We start from the raw sequence: 18,907 nt of genomic DNA, 5'->3' as shown, positions 1-18,907 counted from the left end.
GTATGGCAGAATTGTGTTGGCTAGTGCTTTCTCCAATATGTTGTTCTATTTTGCATTCAATTGTATGTCGATGCCATTTATCTGTTAATATTTATTTAATATATATTTTTTAATGCTTGTAAGACTATTCTTTGACACATTTTCTCTTCCTTTGAAATTCTTATCGGACAGAACATGGACACAATGCAATTGGGATCAAGAAGAAGGTACAGATATGTTGTAGGACAGCTGCCTTTATGTCCGTGACATGGTATGCCTATGCACCAATCATCTGTTTCTTCATAAACATAGGTGTGCATGCTTATATAAAACTACAGCTGAACAGTTGTTCTGTTCTTTGTTAATTGTATGTGTATTAATCTTTTCTTACTTTTGTTGACACAGATTTCACCGCTCTTCACTCCTTTACTGCACATCGGCGGAAATCCATTTCACGATGAGAGTGAAATCCCGCTGGTCTTTGATGGGGAGAACATCCACACTCTCGAGGACGTCCCCATGGGACTTGGGGCTCTGCTAGGGAAGTATTTTTTATTTTCCCTTAAATTTCCCCAAAATGTCAGAAAAACACAAACAAAAAATAATTTAGTCAGCCACCAATTGTGCAAGTTCTCCCACTTAAAAAGATGAGAGAGGCCTGTAATTTTCATCATAGGTACACTTCAACTATGACAGACAAAATGAGAAAAAAAATCCAGAAAATCACATTGTAGGATTTTTAATGAATTTATTTGCAAATTATGGTGGAAAATAAGTATTTGGTCACCTACAAACAAGCAAGATTTCTGGGTCTCACAGACCTGTAACTTCTTCTTTAAGAGGCTCCTCTGTCCTCCACTCGTTACCTGTATTAATGGCACCTGCTTGAACTTGTTATCAGTATAAAAGACACCTGTCCACAACCTCAAACAGTTACACTCCAAACTCCACTATGGCCAAGACCAAAGAGCTGTCAAAGGACACCAGAAACAAAATTGTAGACCTGCACCAGGCTGGGAAGACTGAATCTGCAATAGGTAAGCAGCTTGGTTTGAAAAAATCAACTGTGGGAGCAATTATTAGGAAATGGAAGACATATAAGACCACTGATAATCTCCCTCGATCTGGGGCTCCACACAAGATCTCACCCCGTGGGGTCAAAATGATCACAAGAACGGTGAGCAAAAATCCCAGAACCACACGGGGGGACCTAGTGAATGACCTGCAGAGAGCTGGGACCAAAGTAACAAAGCCTACCATCAGTAACACACTACGCCGCCAGGGACTCAAATCCTGCAGTGGCAGACATGTCCCCCTGCTTAAGCCAGTACATGTCCAGGCCCGTCTGAAGTTTGCTAGAGAGCATTTGGATGATCCAGAAGAAGATTGGGAGAATGTCATATGGTCAGATGAAACCAAAATAGAACTTTTTGGTAAAAACTCAACTCGTCGTGTTTGGAAGACAAAGAATGCTGAGTTGCATCCAAAGAACACCATACCTACTGTGAAGCATGGGGGTGGAAACATCATGCTTTGAGGCTGTTTTTCTGCAAAGGGACCAGGACAACTGATCCGTGTAAAGGAAAGAATGAATGGGGCTATGTATTGTGACATTTTAAATGAAAACCTCCTTCCATCAGCAAGGGCATTGAAGATGAAACGTGGCTGGGTCTTTCAGCATGACAATGATCCCAAACACACTGCCCGGGCAACGAAAGAGTGGCCTCGTAAGAAGCATTTCAAGGTCCTGGAGTGGCCTAGCCAGTCTCCAGATCTCAACCCCATAGAAAATCTTTGGAGGGAGTTGAAAGTCTGTGTTGCCCAGCAACAGCTCCAAAACATCACTGCTCTAGAGGAGATCTGCATGGAGGAATGGGCCAAAATACCAGCAACAGTGTGTGAACCTTGTGAAGACTTACAGAAAACGTTTGACCTCTGTCATTGCCAACAAAGGGTATATAACAAAGTATTGAGAAACTTTTGTTATTGACCAAATACTTATTTTCCACCCTAATTTGCAAATACATTTATTAAAAATCCTACAATGTGATTTTCTGGATTTGTTTTTCTCATTTTGTCTGTCATAGTTGAAGTGTACCTATGATGAAAATTACAGGCCTCTCTCATCTTTTTAAGTAGGAGAACTTGCACAATTGGTGGCTGACTAAATACTTTTTTGCCCCACTGTATGTTCTTAAGTTACTGTGTTCTGGGGATAAGAGAAGTTGGGGTGAAGTTACCAGGGCCGGTCATAAAGATGGCAAACTTCCTAACATAACTAAGTGGATAAAATAAATCTGTATTTAGCTTCACATCTACAATATTGTTAGTTTACCTTTGATTCATTTATAATGTATGTTGTTTTTATTGTACATCATTTTTTATTTGTTTTAAATGTCATGAAAAGCACTATACAAAGTAAATGTATTATTTATTATGGTCTGACATTTCTACAGAAATATTGCAATTTTGTAATGTGTTTTGTTTGGTAAATATTAATTCACATTTGTGGTGCCACTAAATAAACAATTCATTATTTAAATCAAAATTGTTGTTATTATTAAAATATGTTTTTATGATGGGGGGAGGGTAGACAGGGTTCCCCCACAGTTTCAATTTGAAGAACCCTTCAGATTCTCCGGAACCTTTACTTTTTAGAGTGTATATTGATGAAAGTCACCTTGTCCGAGAGACATTTACATAGTTATACACAGCCCAATTTGTGTTGACTATTTTGGGGCGAAATAGCGACCACAACAGACAGACCTGATATCGCCCAAAATTCGACGTCCTTGGACGTCATGTGCTGAGTGGGTATGACCAAAGTTATTCTATTTAGCTACACTTTGTAGTACATTTTTACACTATATTAAATGTTTCTGATGCCACATCGCCCGTTTTCAAAGGGAGTCGTTGCTTTTTAGGGGCAGTCGCTTTTAGGTTTTTGAATGAAAGTATTTTCTCAACTGCGATACCAACTCCAGTCAGCAGATGGCGATGTGCGTCTCAGGTGATTCTGCCACTGTGACCTATAATCTAGTGGACGGGACGCTTCTTCAACATCAACAGCTAGTCAGCCACCTGGGTTCACTCTAACTTTATGGAAAAAGGTTTATTCAATAAATCTAGCAACTCCTCTCATACTGGGAAAATACAGGAATACACACTTAGAGCCTCCTCAATGGGCCGTTTACACCTCCAAGGTGCCCCCCTCACACAGGAATACACACTCAGAGCCTACGAGGCTTTTCTAAAAACGACACTTTACGTGTTTAGCTCACCTCTTTTTTAAAAACTAGGTTTGAGATTTGGTATCCACTCGTATCGCTGCCTCTCAGATCAAAGGTGGGTCCATCTGCTCCATTCCCAAAGTGTGGTCTCCGAGATCCCAAGTTTGAGGGATCCCTGGTGCACCATTTCCCAGGTCGTCAGGAGCGGTCACCAAGTGAAGATTAACATCCCCAAATGTGGTTAATTTCTTTCATATCAAATGAGGAGAGAAACTTATAACTCACACAAGTCTGAGTTATTCTTAAACTAAATCTATATTCATTTATTTATAAGGGAGCAGGTCAATACAACACACACACACATATAAAGTGAATTGAGTGCTCTACAATAATGATGGCTGGTCGATGAATCACCCCCAGATGATTCGTTGAGAGCCACGAGTCAAAAGTACAAAGGTCTTTCAACTTACATGATGAACAACAGATGTATAGAACAGGTCACAAGTTTAGGATTTGTATGAGAGATATTTATAATTCTCAGCAGACAGTATCTGCTGTAAAAACAGTACTCTTTGTGTAGAGATCAGGGCCTGGCCCTGGGGTCATCTCTCCCTGGTACCATATAGAACAGAAACATTAACTCATGCTCTGGAATGCGGTCTCTTTAGGTTTTGTAACCCAAAAGACATTGTAAATCTCCTGTCAGTGTGATATCCCAGAGGCCAATCCTCAGTAGAACACAGACACAATAGTTTGAAGAACCCTCTATTCTGTTGCATAAAACAACCATTTGATGCAATAAAAGTATTATAAAATAATCTTGCAGTTTTGCTCTCACAGTGTCCACTGAAAGTTGACTAGTAACAACAACTGGGAGATAAAAGACACCCACCATGAGACCCACTAAATCTGCTCAAGAAGAGGCAAACAAAAGAAAAACCCACAACAAACTTAAAAAAGAGAAGCAAATAAAAACGATAGCGCAACTAAAGGTGTTGACTCTCCACATCTATCAACACAACTGGAGCACTGGGCCAGACACTCTTCAATAGAACCTGGACCAGCTCAGGTGAAACACCTTTCCTCTAACGAGATGGACAAGCCAGCACAGGTGTAACACATACTGACTAACGAGGTGACACCAATCAGTGCACCCTACGTGCTAACAAGCTATACGTGCTAACGAGCTATACGTGCTAAAGTCCAACCTAAAAATATAAATGGAAAAACCAAAGACTGTAACACCTTCCCCCTTAAGAGAATGCTTAACAGAAAACAACTTCAATTTCACATTATAATCAACTACAATGCTTCACCTTCACCAATATAAACATGGTGACTACTGGCTGTGAACAATTAAAAACAAGAAAAATATATATTTTTTCCCCCCACTAGATTCTAGAACTCTCGTCTTAACTCACTTGTGATATATTGAAAACCTAAACATAAAATGTGCTATATACACAAACATCTGCCACAATAATCATGTTACTTGTATTTTTTAAACAAGCACCTTATAAACTGCACAAGCACCAGCAACGCTGTTGTTTTGACAAGTAGCCATAAATCACTGATATTGATTAGGTTGTACGTGCTGTTGAAACTAACACAACTAAAAAAACACATGGAAATGGGAGATATCTTTTACCTCACTGGTTAGAGGACAGTCAGCTACATTTTGGAGTGATGCATTTAAATGTAGGGGCCGCTAAAGAAAGAAATGCAACACTTATTTGTCATCTCTCATCGATATCATGTTGAAATCATTTGTGCGAGAGGAGGGAGGTGAAGTTCCACATCCTGTTAAAACTAACAGCTCAAAAACCACACGGAATCTGGGAATAATGTAAACATCACTGGTTAGAGGACAATTTGTAGAAAACAGCTAGCTACAATTTGAAGTGTTGCATTTTGATTCCAGTGGGTCACCAACATGTTAAGTGTAACACAACACAACTTTCAATTCAGAGCCTGGATTTTCCCCCTGAGGCTAATATCCATATCATGTTGAAATCAATTGATAAAGGGGCAAACATTTAGGCTTCTACATTGTGACATTATTAAAACACTCCTACAATGTTAAAACATTCTACATTGTGACATTAATTAATTGATATCATGAAACAACTCTTTCATGTACGTACTTTCTGATATTTGATCTGAGATCTTTTATCAGATTATCTCTGGTCACAGCGAAGAGATTTCTCTCCTGTGTGTGTTCTCTGGTGTTGTACCAGGCTGTTTGACTGAGGAAAACTCTTCACACATCAATTAGAGCTATACGATTTCTATTCTGTGTGTGTTCTCTGGTGTACAGTCAGCTGCCCAGATGTAGCAAAACTCTTCACACATTGATGACAGCTATAAGGTTTCTCTCCTGTGTGTGTTCTCTGGTGTACTGTCAGACCCGTAGATGAAACAAAACTCTTTCCACATTGATTACAGCTATAAGGTTTCTCTCCTGTGTGTGTTCTCTGGTGTACTGTCAGAAGGCTAGATGTAACAAAACTCTTCCCACATTGATCACAGCTAAAATACTTCTCTCCTGTGTGTGTTCTCTGGTGTACTGTCAGATCACCAGATTGAACAAAACTCTTCCCACATTGATCACAGCTAAAAGGTTTCTCTCCTGTGTGTGTTCTCTGGTGTATCTTCAGATGGCTAGATTGAACAAAACTCTTCCCACATTGATCACAGCTATATGGTTTCTCTCCTGTGTGTGTTCTCTGGTGTGATATCAGGTTGCTTAGCTGAGTAAAACTCTTCCCACATTGAGTACAGCTAAAAGGTTTCTCTCCAGTGTGTATTCTCTGGTGTAGAGTCAGATTGCTGGACCTAGCAAAAATCTTTCCACATTCATCACAGCTATATGGTTTCTCTCCTGTGTGTGATCTCTGGTGTGATATCAGGCTGCTTAGCTGAGTAAAACTCTTCCCACATTGAGTACAGCTAAAAGGTTTCTCACCTGTGTGTGTTCTCTGGTGTGATATCAGGCTGCTTAGCTGAGTAAAACTCTTCCCACATTGAGTACAGCTAAAAGGTTTCTCTCCTGTGTGTATTCTCTGGTGTAGAGTCAGATTGCTAGACCTTGTAAAAATCTTCCCACATTCATCACAGCTATATAGATTCTCTCCTGTGTGTATTCTCTGGTGTACAGTCAGAAGGCAAGATAAAACAAAACTCTTCCCACATTGATCACAGCTAAAAGGTTTCTCTCCTGTGTGTATTCTCTGGTGTCGAGCAAGATTGCTAGATCTAGTAAAAATCTTCCCACATTCATCACAGTTATATGGTTTCTCTCCTGTGTGTGTTCTCTGGTGTGATGTCAGGCTGCTTAGCTGAGTAAAACTCTTCCCACATTGATCACAGCTATATGGCTTCTCTCCTGTGTGTGTTCTCTTGTGTAGAGTCAGATTTCTAGATGTAGTAAAAATCTTCCCACATTCATCACAGCTATAAGGTTTCTCTCCTGTGTGTATTCTCTGGTGTGATATCAGGCTGGTTGAATGACTAAAACTCTTCCCACATTGAGTACAGCTATAAGGTTTCTCTCCTGTGTGTGTTCTCTGGTGTATCTTCAGATGGCTATATTGAACAAAACTCTTCCCACATTGAGTACAGCTGTAAGGTTTCTCTCCTGTGTGGATTCTCTGGTGAATTTTAATGCCTGATGAGGTGAATCTCTTCCCACAGTCAGAGCAGCAGTGAGTTCTCTTCCCTGTGGATATCTGCTGGTGTTTCTTGATGTGTTCTGATCTGGAGAGACTCTTCTCTGCTTCGTCAGCATCATGAGGTTGTTGAGGCTCCCCAGAGGATCCACAGTAGTCCCGTCTATCTCCTGTGTGAACAACAAAGTCAGACAGATGGTTAAAGGCCCACAACAGCAGAATCCACTGTAAAAGGTGATGCCAACAGCGTAGCCATGATGTTGTACAACAATTGACATCTGATGAATGTTACAATTATTTGACAATTGTCTTAAAATGAGCAACAATATTCAAATTTAGTCTTGTTTTCACATTAGTAGTAAAATCGATGATGGTAGGCTAGAAATAATTTAAAGTTGTTGAAACCCTAAGCAATGAGCCATACGACTTTTGGTCTCCAATATAGGACAATTTCTGTGTTTGCTAAAATTGCGGCACATTGTCAAAGCACACACAATTTGAAACTCCTCCCTGCTAATGAGGAAACCGCTAGTTATGGATGTACTATATCTGGTAATGAGGAAACCACTAGTTATGGATGTAGTATATCTGGTAATGAGAAAACCACTAGTTATGGATGTAGTATATCTGGTAATGAGGAAACCGCTAGTTATGAATATAGTATATCTAGTTGTAGAAACTCCTCCCTGCTAATGAGGAAACCATTAGTTATGGATGTAGTATATCTGGTAATGAGGAAACCACTAGTTATGGATGCAGTATATCTGGTAATGAGGACACCGCTAGTTATGGATGTAGTATATGTGGTAATGAGGAAACCGCTAGTTATGGATGTAGTATATCTAGTTGTAGAAACTCCTCCCTGCTAATGAGGAAACCGCTAGTTATGGATGTAGTATATCTAGTTGTAGAAACTCCTCCCTGCTAATGAGGAAACCACTAGTTATGGATGCAGTATATCTGGTAATGAGGACACCGCTAGTTATGGATGTAGTATATGTGGTAATGAGGAAACCGCTAGTTATGGATGTAGTATATCTAGTTGTAGAAACTCCTCCCTGCTAATGAGGAAACCGCTAGTTATGGATGTAGTATATCTAGTTGTAGAAACTCCTCCCTGCTAATGAGGAAACCACTAGTTATGGATGTAGTATATCTGCCTGGAACAGAAATGGTGAGCGAAGAATTTCGTTTTCACAATGTATTCTGAATATTACAGAGCAAGATCAGGAGTGCTACTCAAGGAAACTCACATTAAGCTCTGTCGCTATTTACTAATTCACCACCGTGGGAGAAAACTCAGGGGAGTTCTCATAGGCTGACAGCAAAAATAGCCTCCATTTACAGGTTGCTTATGAGTGAGAATTTCACACTACCTTTAGATTTAAATTGTAAGGCTCGTTTGAATCTCCAACTTAACTTTGTGTTATTGTCACAAATCAACTGCTTTATACTTAAAACACTTCAACCAGTAAAATGCTCTTTGGCGTTGCCATCGCCCTGACAATGAGGGTTTGTACACTAAGTGTTTAACAAATTGGCCCATAACTTCACCTAACAACAACATAGACCTACTGTAGAACCCATAACATCACCGAACAACAACATAGACCTAGGATTATATATAATTTAATATTTCGGGTGAAACATGGAAACGAAAATGTATTTGTCATGACATTCAATAACCTGATCACCAGATAATTTTGTGAATGTTGATGGAATTTATATGAATGACTAGAATAATCCACTCTGAACCTTGAAGCCGTATAATCGTATGAGTATGAAATTGATTAGAATTATGTATGACCATAGTCTGTACAATATGTCTATAAACCTTATTTGAATAACAGACAGACAGTCTGAGCAAGATTCAGTGCCGACCTTGGCTGGGCCCACAGAGTACTTCCCAGTCTCCCTATCTTGAAGGAGGAGGGGGAGTAAGTCTCACAGAATCCCCTAATCTTTGTCGGCTGGGTAGCAGGACATTGTGTGCTAAGACTGGTGAGAAAGTGTGTGTGTATGGCTGTGTTAGTGTGAATGTGTGTGCGTGAGAAGCCAGTATAAAATGAATTGTTTTGTACAATAGAGCAGTGCGCAATACATTTTCTAACTATTGTAGCTGGGCCTCCGTCTGATTCATTTCAACCAGTTTCCTACAAATTCTGTGTTTCAGGCTGAGTAGTTCATTGAATTGGGTTTATGAACATTGAGAACATAATTCTCGTGACAGTGAATAATCCCACTAGGCTACTCTGTAATGGTTGTCATTCTAAATGTCCTGAATAAAGGAAAATAGCTCTGTGTGTTTTACAACAGCCTATCCATCAAGGAACAGTTCTCTACACAATATGAGCTAAGTATCTCTGTGTCCAAACAGACTAACGAGACCCTACTGTAAATCAAGCAGACAATAACACACTATAAACATCAATTTGTTAGGGATGTTGGATTCAACATGGAGCATGGCATAACTGTCTTTACCAGAGTAATGAATGAAGAAGCACTTTGGTTGTTGTTGCATGTCGTGATATTTGTCATTTGACTGTCATTCAGAAAATGATTTCCTGGATCAGCTGATGATAGTTGAACATGTGACTAACAAAACAGCTACAGTATTAAGTATTATGTGTAATTATTGAAAACCGCGTAAATGAGAGTATCCATTTGGGTGTTGTCAATAAAGTTAAGGTGACTCTCGGTTAGAACCATTGGATTTTGCAGACTGAAATGATTTAGTATTTCTGTGCCCATGAAAACTGTTTTCCCAGCGTAACATAAGGAGACACTAAATGATACATAGTTCGAGTGCATTTCAGAATACAAAAAACTGTCTGACAGCAAGATCCAGTATTTAAGTTGAAGTTCATCATATGACAAGCTTAACGTTATGACTATAACTACTGCTCACTGAAAGAGGGAAACTAGGTACAACATACTATTAAATCCACATGTTATGCCTATAACTACTGTTCCCTGAAGGAGGGAAACTAGGTACAACTTACTACTAAATCCGTGCCTCACTGGAAGCCCTACCTTCCACAGGTGATGAGCGTGAGGCTCAGATTTATTCCTTCAATTTAATACCGCTCTTCACGGACCCAGGAAAGGGGCGGGAACAAACAGGTGTTGTACCTTGTTTCCCTCCTTCAGGGAAGAGTAATTATAGTCATAAAGTTACACTCCCTTTCAGTTGGTCAACTTCGGTACAACATACTATGGGGAAATACAATCATTCCCCATGCCGACCCAAACGGATACTAAAGGAAACGGCCCGTGGCAGATCACCCAGACCTTACCCCGCAAGATGCGTCAGTTTTGTCAATTTATTAATTGTCTTTTGTTTGAAACACTCCTGTCAATGTTGAGTAAGGACGCACACCTGATTACGCATATAGAAGTAGGATTAGTCTACCTGTTCTGCGTGCAAATGTAGGCCTATGAATGTGCCCATTTGGGGATGTCTGATAGTATTTCTGATTGTCTTAACGCACCACCACTAATGAGTTGTGGAGCTTCTCAAAGTAATTTTTGCTTCACCTCAAACAGCAAGTAAAAGTCTAATCAAAATAATTGCGAATGACAATAGTTCCTCAAAGTATTTTCATAAAATATTTCCAGCTCTCCCCCTTTCGATAACCCCTCGGCATAAAAAGGAAAAATGTAATGTTCTGATCCAGTGGAAATGTCATAAAAAAAACGGATTACTTCTTATCCTTTGCACAAATAGCCAACAGCTGTGTCTGTCCCGAACTCACTGGCCGGGAAACTCTGAGGGCCCAGAATATTTTATACAATATTGCAAGCTTGCTATCTCGAGTTTTGGGCCGACCCAGTTGATAGTTGATACAATGTTTCAAGTTCGTTGTAGACAGGCCATGTGCAGCAAATGTGATTTATAGGATATTTTCTACCTGCAGGCTGCAATGTTTTTATTTGTTGACTTTATGTAGACTATTTTTACATAGTTGGCAATGGCAACAGAAGTTACTTTTAGATTTGTATAATTTTCTTTTAGATTTAGATAGAATGTAGATTAATCACAGACAATGATTTTGAGATACTATTATAAATTAAATGAAACTGTTCCAGTAAAATGTATCTATGAAAATCGTAACTGGCACACAGATCAGTAGAAATGGTAAGATAACTTGGCACTCCAAATGGAGGTTGCAGACCGCTGGTGTAGTCCATTACCGGAAACTTCAGGCGCATAACGGCAGAATTGTTCTCCTTCTGGTTAGGTTATCTTGATCTCTGGCTCCCTCGAGTCATTTGTGTGTCTTAATTATTTGATCAAACAGCGTGCTTAAAGCATCAGACCAGTTCAGTACATATAGTTGATTTTATTAAAACACATGGGTTGTGTCTATATATGGAAACATACACATAACATTTCAACCAATCGATTGGTAAAAAGAACAGACGACTCTTGTTTGACCAATATTTATTTTAGTTGTGGACAGCACTATAACACGATTATGGGGCTACTGAGTGGTGCAGCGGACTAAGACACTGCATCTCAGTGCTTAAGGTGTCACTACCAGACACCCTGGTTCGAGTCCAGGCTGTGTCACAACCGGCCGTAATTGGGAGTTAAATAAAGGTAACGTTTTTAAAATGAAATAAAACAGTTCATTCAGGAAGTTCAGACCCCCTCCACATTTTGTTATGTTACAGCTTTATTTTTAAATGGATTTAAACAAATAGATTAATGAGGATTCTACACACAATAATGAAAAACTGAAAACAGGTAAAAAACAGAAATAACTTATTTACATAAGTATTCAGACCCTTTGCTATGAGACTCGAAATTGCTTTCAGGTGCATCCTGTTTCCATTAATCATCTTTGAGATGCATCTACAACTTGTTCGGAGTCCACCTGTAGTAAATTCAATTGATTGGACATGATTTGGAAGGCACACACCTGTATATATAAGGTCCCAGAGTTGACAGTGCATGTCAGAGAAAAAAACAAGCAATGAGGTCGAAGGAATTGTCTGTATAGCTCCAAGACAGGATTGTGTCGAGGCACAGATCTGGAGAAGGGTACCAACAAAACAAATGCTGCAGCATTGAATGTCCCTAAGAACACAGTGGCCTCCATTATTCTTAAATGTAATACTCTTCCTAGAGCTGGTCACCTGGCCAAACTGAGCAATTGGGGGAGAAGGGCCTTGGTCAGGGAGGTGACCAAAAACATGATGGTCACTCTGACAGAGCTCCAGAGTTCCTCTGTGGAGATGGGAGAACCTTCCAGAAGGACAACCATCTCTGCAGCACTCCACCAATCAGACCTTTATAGTAGAGTGGCCAGACGGAAACCACTCCTCAGTAAAAGGCACATGACAGCCTGCTTGGAGTTTGACAAAAGGCAAACTGGCTTGATGAAACAAAGATAGAACTCTTCGGCCTGAATGCCAAGCGCCACGTCTGGAGGAAAACTGGCCCCATCTCCACAGTGAAGCATGGTGGTGGCAGCATGATGCAGTGGGGATGTTTTTCAGCAGCAGGGACTGGGAGACTAGTCAGGATCGAGGGAAATATTAACGGAGCAAAGTGCAGAGAGATCCTTGATGAAAGACCTGCTCCAGAGCACTCAGGACCTCAGACTGGGGGCAAAGGTTCACCGTCCAACAGGACCACGACCCTAAGCACACAGCCAAGACAACGCAGGAGTGGCTTCGGGATAAGTCTCAATGTCCTTGAGTGACATAGCCAGAGCCCGGGCTTGAGCCTGATCTAACATCTCTGGAGAGACCTGAAATAGGTGTGCGGTGATGTTCCCCATCCAACTTGACAGAGCTAGAGAGGATCTGCAGAGAAGGATGGGAGAAACTCCCCTAATGCAGATGTGCCAAATAAATTAGCAAAATGAAAGGGGGAAAAAAATAATCAATTTTAGAGTAAGGCTTTAACGTAACAAAATGTGGAAAAAGTCAAGGGGTCTGAATAGTTTCAGAATGTACTGTATACAGCAACACCTCCCCCATAACCTTTCCTGTCTTTTCTGTAGATGTTATATCCCTGTATTGCTACTGCTGTATCAAAGGAATTATCTCAGTGAGTTTCAGAGATGAACAATACAGTGCAGCCAAGTAAACAAAAACGTTTTCAAAGAAAAACTATTCCAGAAAATGTCAAAGCGTATATAACGCCCGTCCAAGAGACTATCGACCAATCGAGTTCACATTGTCATGCTGTGACAAGCAGTTCCTAAGCAAATTCTCACAAAAATCCCTTCTTTAAGCTGTTTTGGCTGCAAGGGGCAGTATTGAGTAGCCAGATAAAATGGGCCCATTTCAAACGGCCTCGTACTCAATTATTGCTCGTACAATATGCATATTATTATTACTATTGGATAGAAAACACTCTCTAGTTTCTAAAACCGTTTGAATTATTTATCTGGGTGAAACAGAACTCATTCTGCAGCACATTTCCTGACCCGGAAGTGGAAAGTCTGAAATCGATGCTCTGTTCTTCTTCCTGCCTGTAAATGGGCACAAGACCTATTAGTATACATGCACATACACATGTCATACACCTTCCTCTGGGTGTCAAGAGGCTGTGAGAGAAGAAATTAGTTGATTATCTTGGTCTGAGATGGAACACATCATCTTGGAATGACGTGTCCACCATTTTCGGTACTCTGAAGAGCGCGAGCTGGACAGTCGGATTGCCTTTTGTTTAGCTGCCGTTATAGGCGACTACAATCTCCGGCTTTGATTTTATTTGATACATGTCACCATATCATCGTAAAGTATGTTTTTTCAATATGGTTTCATCAGATTATTGAATTTTTTTTCGGGAGTTTTGCCGTGTTCCGTTCTCTTCCGTTTGTTGACACGGAGAGTGTCGTGCCACCCGGCTAGCGCGCTTGCTAAATGAAGAGGGAAAGTGTCTGTTCTGAATCCAAACAACGACTGTTCTGGACAAAGGACACCTTGTCCAACATTCTGATGAAAGATCAGCAAAAGTAAGACCCAATTTATGATGTTATTTCATATATCTGTCGTAGTCGCCGGCGCCCAAGTGTTTCTGGCTATTGTGCTAAGCTAATATAACGCTACATTTATTCCCCGCTGTAAAACACTTATTAAATCGGAAATATTGTCTGGAATCACAAGATGCCTGTCTTTCAATTGCTGTACACTATGTATTTTTCAGAAATGTTTTATGATGAGTAATTAGGTATTTGATGTTGGTGTCTAAGTTTTATGGCTGCTTTCGGTGCAATTTCTGACTGTAGCTGCAATGTAAACTATGATTTATACCTGAAATATGCACATTTTTCTAACAAAACATATGCTATACAATAAATATGTTATCAGACTGTCATCTGATGAAGTTGTTTCTTGGTTAGTGGCTATTTATATCTTTATTTGGTCGAATTTGTGATAGCTACTGATGGAGTAAAAAACTGTTGGAGTAAAAAAAGTGGTGTCTTTTGCTAACGTGGTTAGCTAATAGATTTACATATTGTGTCTTCCCTGCAAAACATTTTAAAAATCGGACATGTTGGATGGATTCACAAGATGTGTACCTTTCATATGCTGTATTGGACTTGTTAATGTGTGAAAGTTAAATATTTAAAAAATATATATTTTGAATTTCGCGCCCTCCACTTGAGCTGGCTGTTGTCAAAAGTGTACCGGCGTCGGGCTGCAGCCATAAGAAGTTAAAGTCAGGGTATGAGTCGAAAAACATGCCTATTTTCCTACGTATGTATTATCATGATTGCAAAGCCATACGATATTACAGAGAACAAGTTAATTATCTCACATCTTTGAAAATATTTATAATGTGGTGCTTCTTGTTCACAGAGGGTAATTCATGCCAATGTTCTTTTCCTTAAGCTGTTAATACGAATCGAAAGAAGTTTCCAATATCATCATTTCTTAAAGTATTTCTGATGATAGCAAGTGAGTGATACACAAGCTAGGTCTATTTGAAACATTGCCATCCCATTGCAGCATTTACCAGCCACCAGGTTCAGAAGCTTTAAAACCACATAAAAAATATTTAAAACCCAATTCTATTTTTGCCCAACGTTAAGATATAAATTATTCAAACTGAACATAATTCATGCTGGTTATTTTTGTATGCTATTTTAATTTTGGAGTCATAGTTTTGGAATAGTTTTCATTTTTCAGGTTTGTTGTTTTATTTCAGTTTACTAAATAGTTTTCCCCTAATTACTTTTTCTATAATAAGCATGGAGGTTTCCCCTATCAACCAGTCATAGGCACTGGCAAAAAAGCGCCTCGTAACCTAGCTGGGAACGGGAGAGACGGAACCCTTTTGTGGAAACAGACAGGGGCGATTTACAATCAAATCTAATTCCCAGGAATGGGGTTCATATGAACCACAGAGACTGTGTGTGGAATAATAACATGGCCGTGTCCAACCCTGCTTGTTCCCTCAACTCCGCTACCAACCACCAATCTCCAACAGGGCCCTTAACCTGTATCACTAGACACCTCATAGTGAGCTACAGGTAGGAATCAGCAATGAATCCCAATAATGAGACACCTCTGGGGAGGGGTGTCAGCAACATGAAAACAAATATATATATAGTGTTTTTTACAAATCCGTCAAGACACCAACTTCGACTTTACCTTGAAATGCTTTACTTACAAGCCCTTAACCAACAGTGCAGTTCAAGAAGAAAATATTTACCAAGTAGACTAAAATAAAAAGTAATAATAAAAAGTAATATACACAGGGGGCACCGGTACCGAGTCAGTGTGGAGGCTATATACAGAGGGCACCGGTACTGAGTCAGTGTGCGGGGGTACAGGCTAGTTGGGGTAATCTGTACACGTAGTGACTATGCATTGGTAACAAACAACCAGTGAGTAGCATCAGTGCACAAAAGGGGGGGGGTGGGGGGGTCAATGTAAATTGTCCGGTGGCGATTTTATGAATTGTTCAGCAGTCTTATGGCTTGGGGGTAGAAGCTGTTGAGGAGGCTTTAGGTCCTAGACTTGGCGCTCCGGTACTAGTTACCGTGTGGTAGCAGAAAAAACAGTCTATGACTTGGGTGACTGGAGTCTCTGATAATTTTGTGGGCTTTCCTCTGACACCGCATATTATATATGTCCTGGATGGCAGGAAGCTTGGCCACAGTGATGTACTGGGCCGTTCGCACTACCCTCTGTAGTGCCATACGGTCAGATGCCGAATAGTTGCCAAACCAGGTGGTGATGCAACCGGTCAGGATGCTCTCCATGGTGCAGCTGTATTACATTTTGAGGATCGGTGGACCCATGACAAATCTTTTCAGACTCCTGAGGGGCAAAAGGTTTTGTTGTGCCCTCTTCACGACTGTCTTGGTATATACCCACGTGTGTGATTTAAAGATAAACTGAGGTCCACACTCCAGTCCAGTTGATGGTAGTAATGCACCTTAAAGTTGGTTGCCAACTGCCATATAAAGTCCAAAGAAGAAAAAGAAGCCTGAAGGAAAGAGAAATGACGAGAAACTAATTATGTTTACCTTTTGGGGCGTCGCGACTGGTTACCGATTTTGATGTGATATGAAAGTATTGTGTGAAATTATTTTGATGTGATATGAAAGTATTGTTTGAATTATTTTGATGTGATATGAAAGTACAGCAATTTATGTTTCTAGAAACGTATCGCAATTGAGAATCGATTCACATTTAGATGTAATATTTGACTATTTTACCTGCCAGAGCCAGTCTACCTCTGAAAATAACATACAGTCCTTGGACCTTGAGGGGGGCAGCAATCAGCAGTAGAAACAATAACAAAGCGTACTCCCTGTTTCGGTAAAAAGCTGAGGGATGGGGATGGAGAATTGCAACCATCCATGATATCAACATTATAGTTTTAACCATGTTTTGAGAAGATACAGTGTTGTTTATATTTACTGACAAACATTGGAGTAAAGAAAAACTTATATTTTGGGTTGATGGGGTACAACAGTTGAACTAAGCTCATGAGGCATTTCTAAGTGATTTCTACAAGAAACAATGGGTACATATCATTAATGTACAAGTCCCAAAATGGATGTAAAAACTGCTGATTGCCCCTTTAAGACTACATAATGGGCTAATCTAATAGGAGATATTGAGGACTACAGTATTTCAGGCATTGTCATTGGATGCATTTGATCAATTGTTAAGGTTTTGTTGATGGTCCACTCATAATGTTCTACACGTTACAGTGTAGCTTCAGCCATTCCTACATAACAACATTAAAGTGTAGAACCCCTTTACTGCATATTGGTTCGACGACTGCAGAGACGGTACTTACTGGTGTTAAACAGATCTCCAACCTCCTCTTCTTCCTCCTTCTCCTCTTTCAATGTGACAGTCATCTCCCCCACCTCCTCTTTCACTCCAAAAACGGCATCCCCCTCTTCTTTTACTGTAACATCCTCCTCCTCTTTCACTCTGAACGTGTCTTCCTCTTCTTTCACTGAAACGGCTTTCTCTTCTTCATTCACAGTAACATCCTCCTCTTCCTCCTCCTCTTTCACGAAAGCTTCTATCTCCGTCCAGCAGACCCCCTCTTCTTTAGCAGGAGAGTAACTTAGTGAACTCATGGTCGGGGATGTTAGCTAGCTAGCATTAGCGACTAGCCTAGTTCTAAGCTAATTTAGCAAACCAGCTAGCTGACAAACAACGTAAATATATAATTAAATGGGCCAACAAGTACATACGACAGAAGTGTGTTTAAAACACATCGACTAATATACACCAAAACAGTGTAAAGAGCGTGAATGTTGTAACTATGTTTGCTAGAAAACTACCGAGGTGTCTGACTAGCTGTTGTTGTTGAAGGAGCGTCCCGTTCACTAGATTACACGTTACACTAGCAGAATCGCCTGAACCTAAAATACGCACATCGCCATCTGCTGATTGGAGTGGGCAACGCAGTTGAGGAACCAAAAGTTAATTTTTTATTTATTTCATAAAAGTTTAATATTATATTAAGTCATTCAAAGAGAAGCATGTGTTGATTGATTCATTTTTAATGAGTGAGAATTTAAAACAAACTTTACACTCATTTACACTCATTTGCACATTTGCATTGAACCATACTTCGGACATGGATCATTTTGACCCCAGAGGCATATCTTTTATCATAGCCAAAATGTGGTTTATTCAATTCTTCCAATCTTTCATGACTTTGTCAATCAACTTGTTCTTAATAAATCTAAATCATGGTTTAGTGTTTCTGTATCAATATGGTTGTTTAACAAATTCAAATCCTTTGGAGTCATTTTGACCCCAGCCAAAAGCACCTTTGATAAATAGGATGTTTATTTCAAATCAAAATCAAACAACATTTTATTGGTCACATACACGTGTTCAGCAGATGTTATTGCAGGTTTAGCAAAATGCTTGTGGTTCTAGCTCCGACAGTGCAGTAATATCTAAAGTAATATCTAACAATTTCACAACATATACCCAATACACACAAATCTAAGTATTTGAATCTAGGTTTCTCTGTAGACGTGATCCATCCCAACAGAGGGAGGAGGGGCACCTGTATCAGTGGTTTTGACCAGACACCTGCAGACACACAGTATAGTGCCTCTCATGTACTCTCCTAAGATTGGACTTTTCTATATCACATGACTGTGTACAAAACTGCCAGAGGTAGAAAACTCTGCCCATGGTATACAGTGCATTCATTAAGCATTCAGACCCCTTCACTTTTTCCACATTTTGTTACGTTACAGCCTTATTCTAAAATTGAATAATGTTTCCCCCTCATCAATCTACACACAATACCCCATAATGACAAACCAAAAACAGTTATTTTTAAAAACATTTTTGCAAAAGTATTTACTTAAGTATTCAGACCCTTTGTTATGAGACTTGACATTGATCTCAGAAGCATCCTGTTTCCATTGATCTTCCTTGAGATGTTTCTACAACTTAATTGGAGCCCACGGGTGGTAAATTCAATTGATTGGACATGATTTGGAAAGGCACACACCTGTCTATATAAGGTCACACAGTTGACAATGCATGTCAGAGCATTAACCAAGCCCC

The 18,907-nt window shown here is 39.8% G+C and overlaps 1 protein-coding gene across 1 annotated transcript; it reads right to left on the bottom strand.

The window, feature by feature from the left end:
• Nucleotides 1-3,501: 3,501 nt before the first annotated feature.
• LOC129824356 (zinc finger protein 883-like) lies at nucleotides 3,502-17,695 on the bottom strand. Its single transcript, XM_055883946.1, has 2 exons — nucleotides 17,157-17,695; nucleotides 3,502-7,047 (listed from the first exon to the last, which is right to left on the bottom strand). The coding sequence occupies exons 1-2, from the start codon at nucleotides 17,446-17,448 to the stop codon at nucleotides 5,498-5,500; spliced, it is 1,842 nt and encodes a 613-aa protein (XP_055739921.1). The 5' UTR covers nucleotides 17,449-17,695; the 3' UTR covers nucleotides 3,502-5,497.
• Nucleotides 17,696-18,907: the final 1,212 nt, after the last annotated feature.

This window comes from Salvelinus fontinalis, chromosome 26 (genome assembly GCF_029448725.1).
Source record: "Salvelinus fontinalis isolate EN_2023a chromosome 26, ASM2944872v1, whole genome shotgun sequence".
In the NCBI taxonomy this organism is placed as follows: domain Eukaryota; kingdom Metazoa; phylum Chordata; class Actinopteri; order Salmoniformes; family Salmonidae; genus Salvelinus; species Salvelinus fontinalis.
The sequence above is the reverse complement of the archived record's forward strand: the minus strand, read 5'-3'. Positions and strand labels throughout refer to the sequence as shown.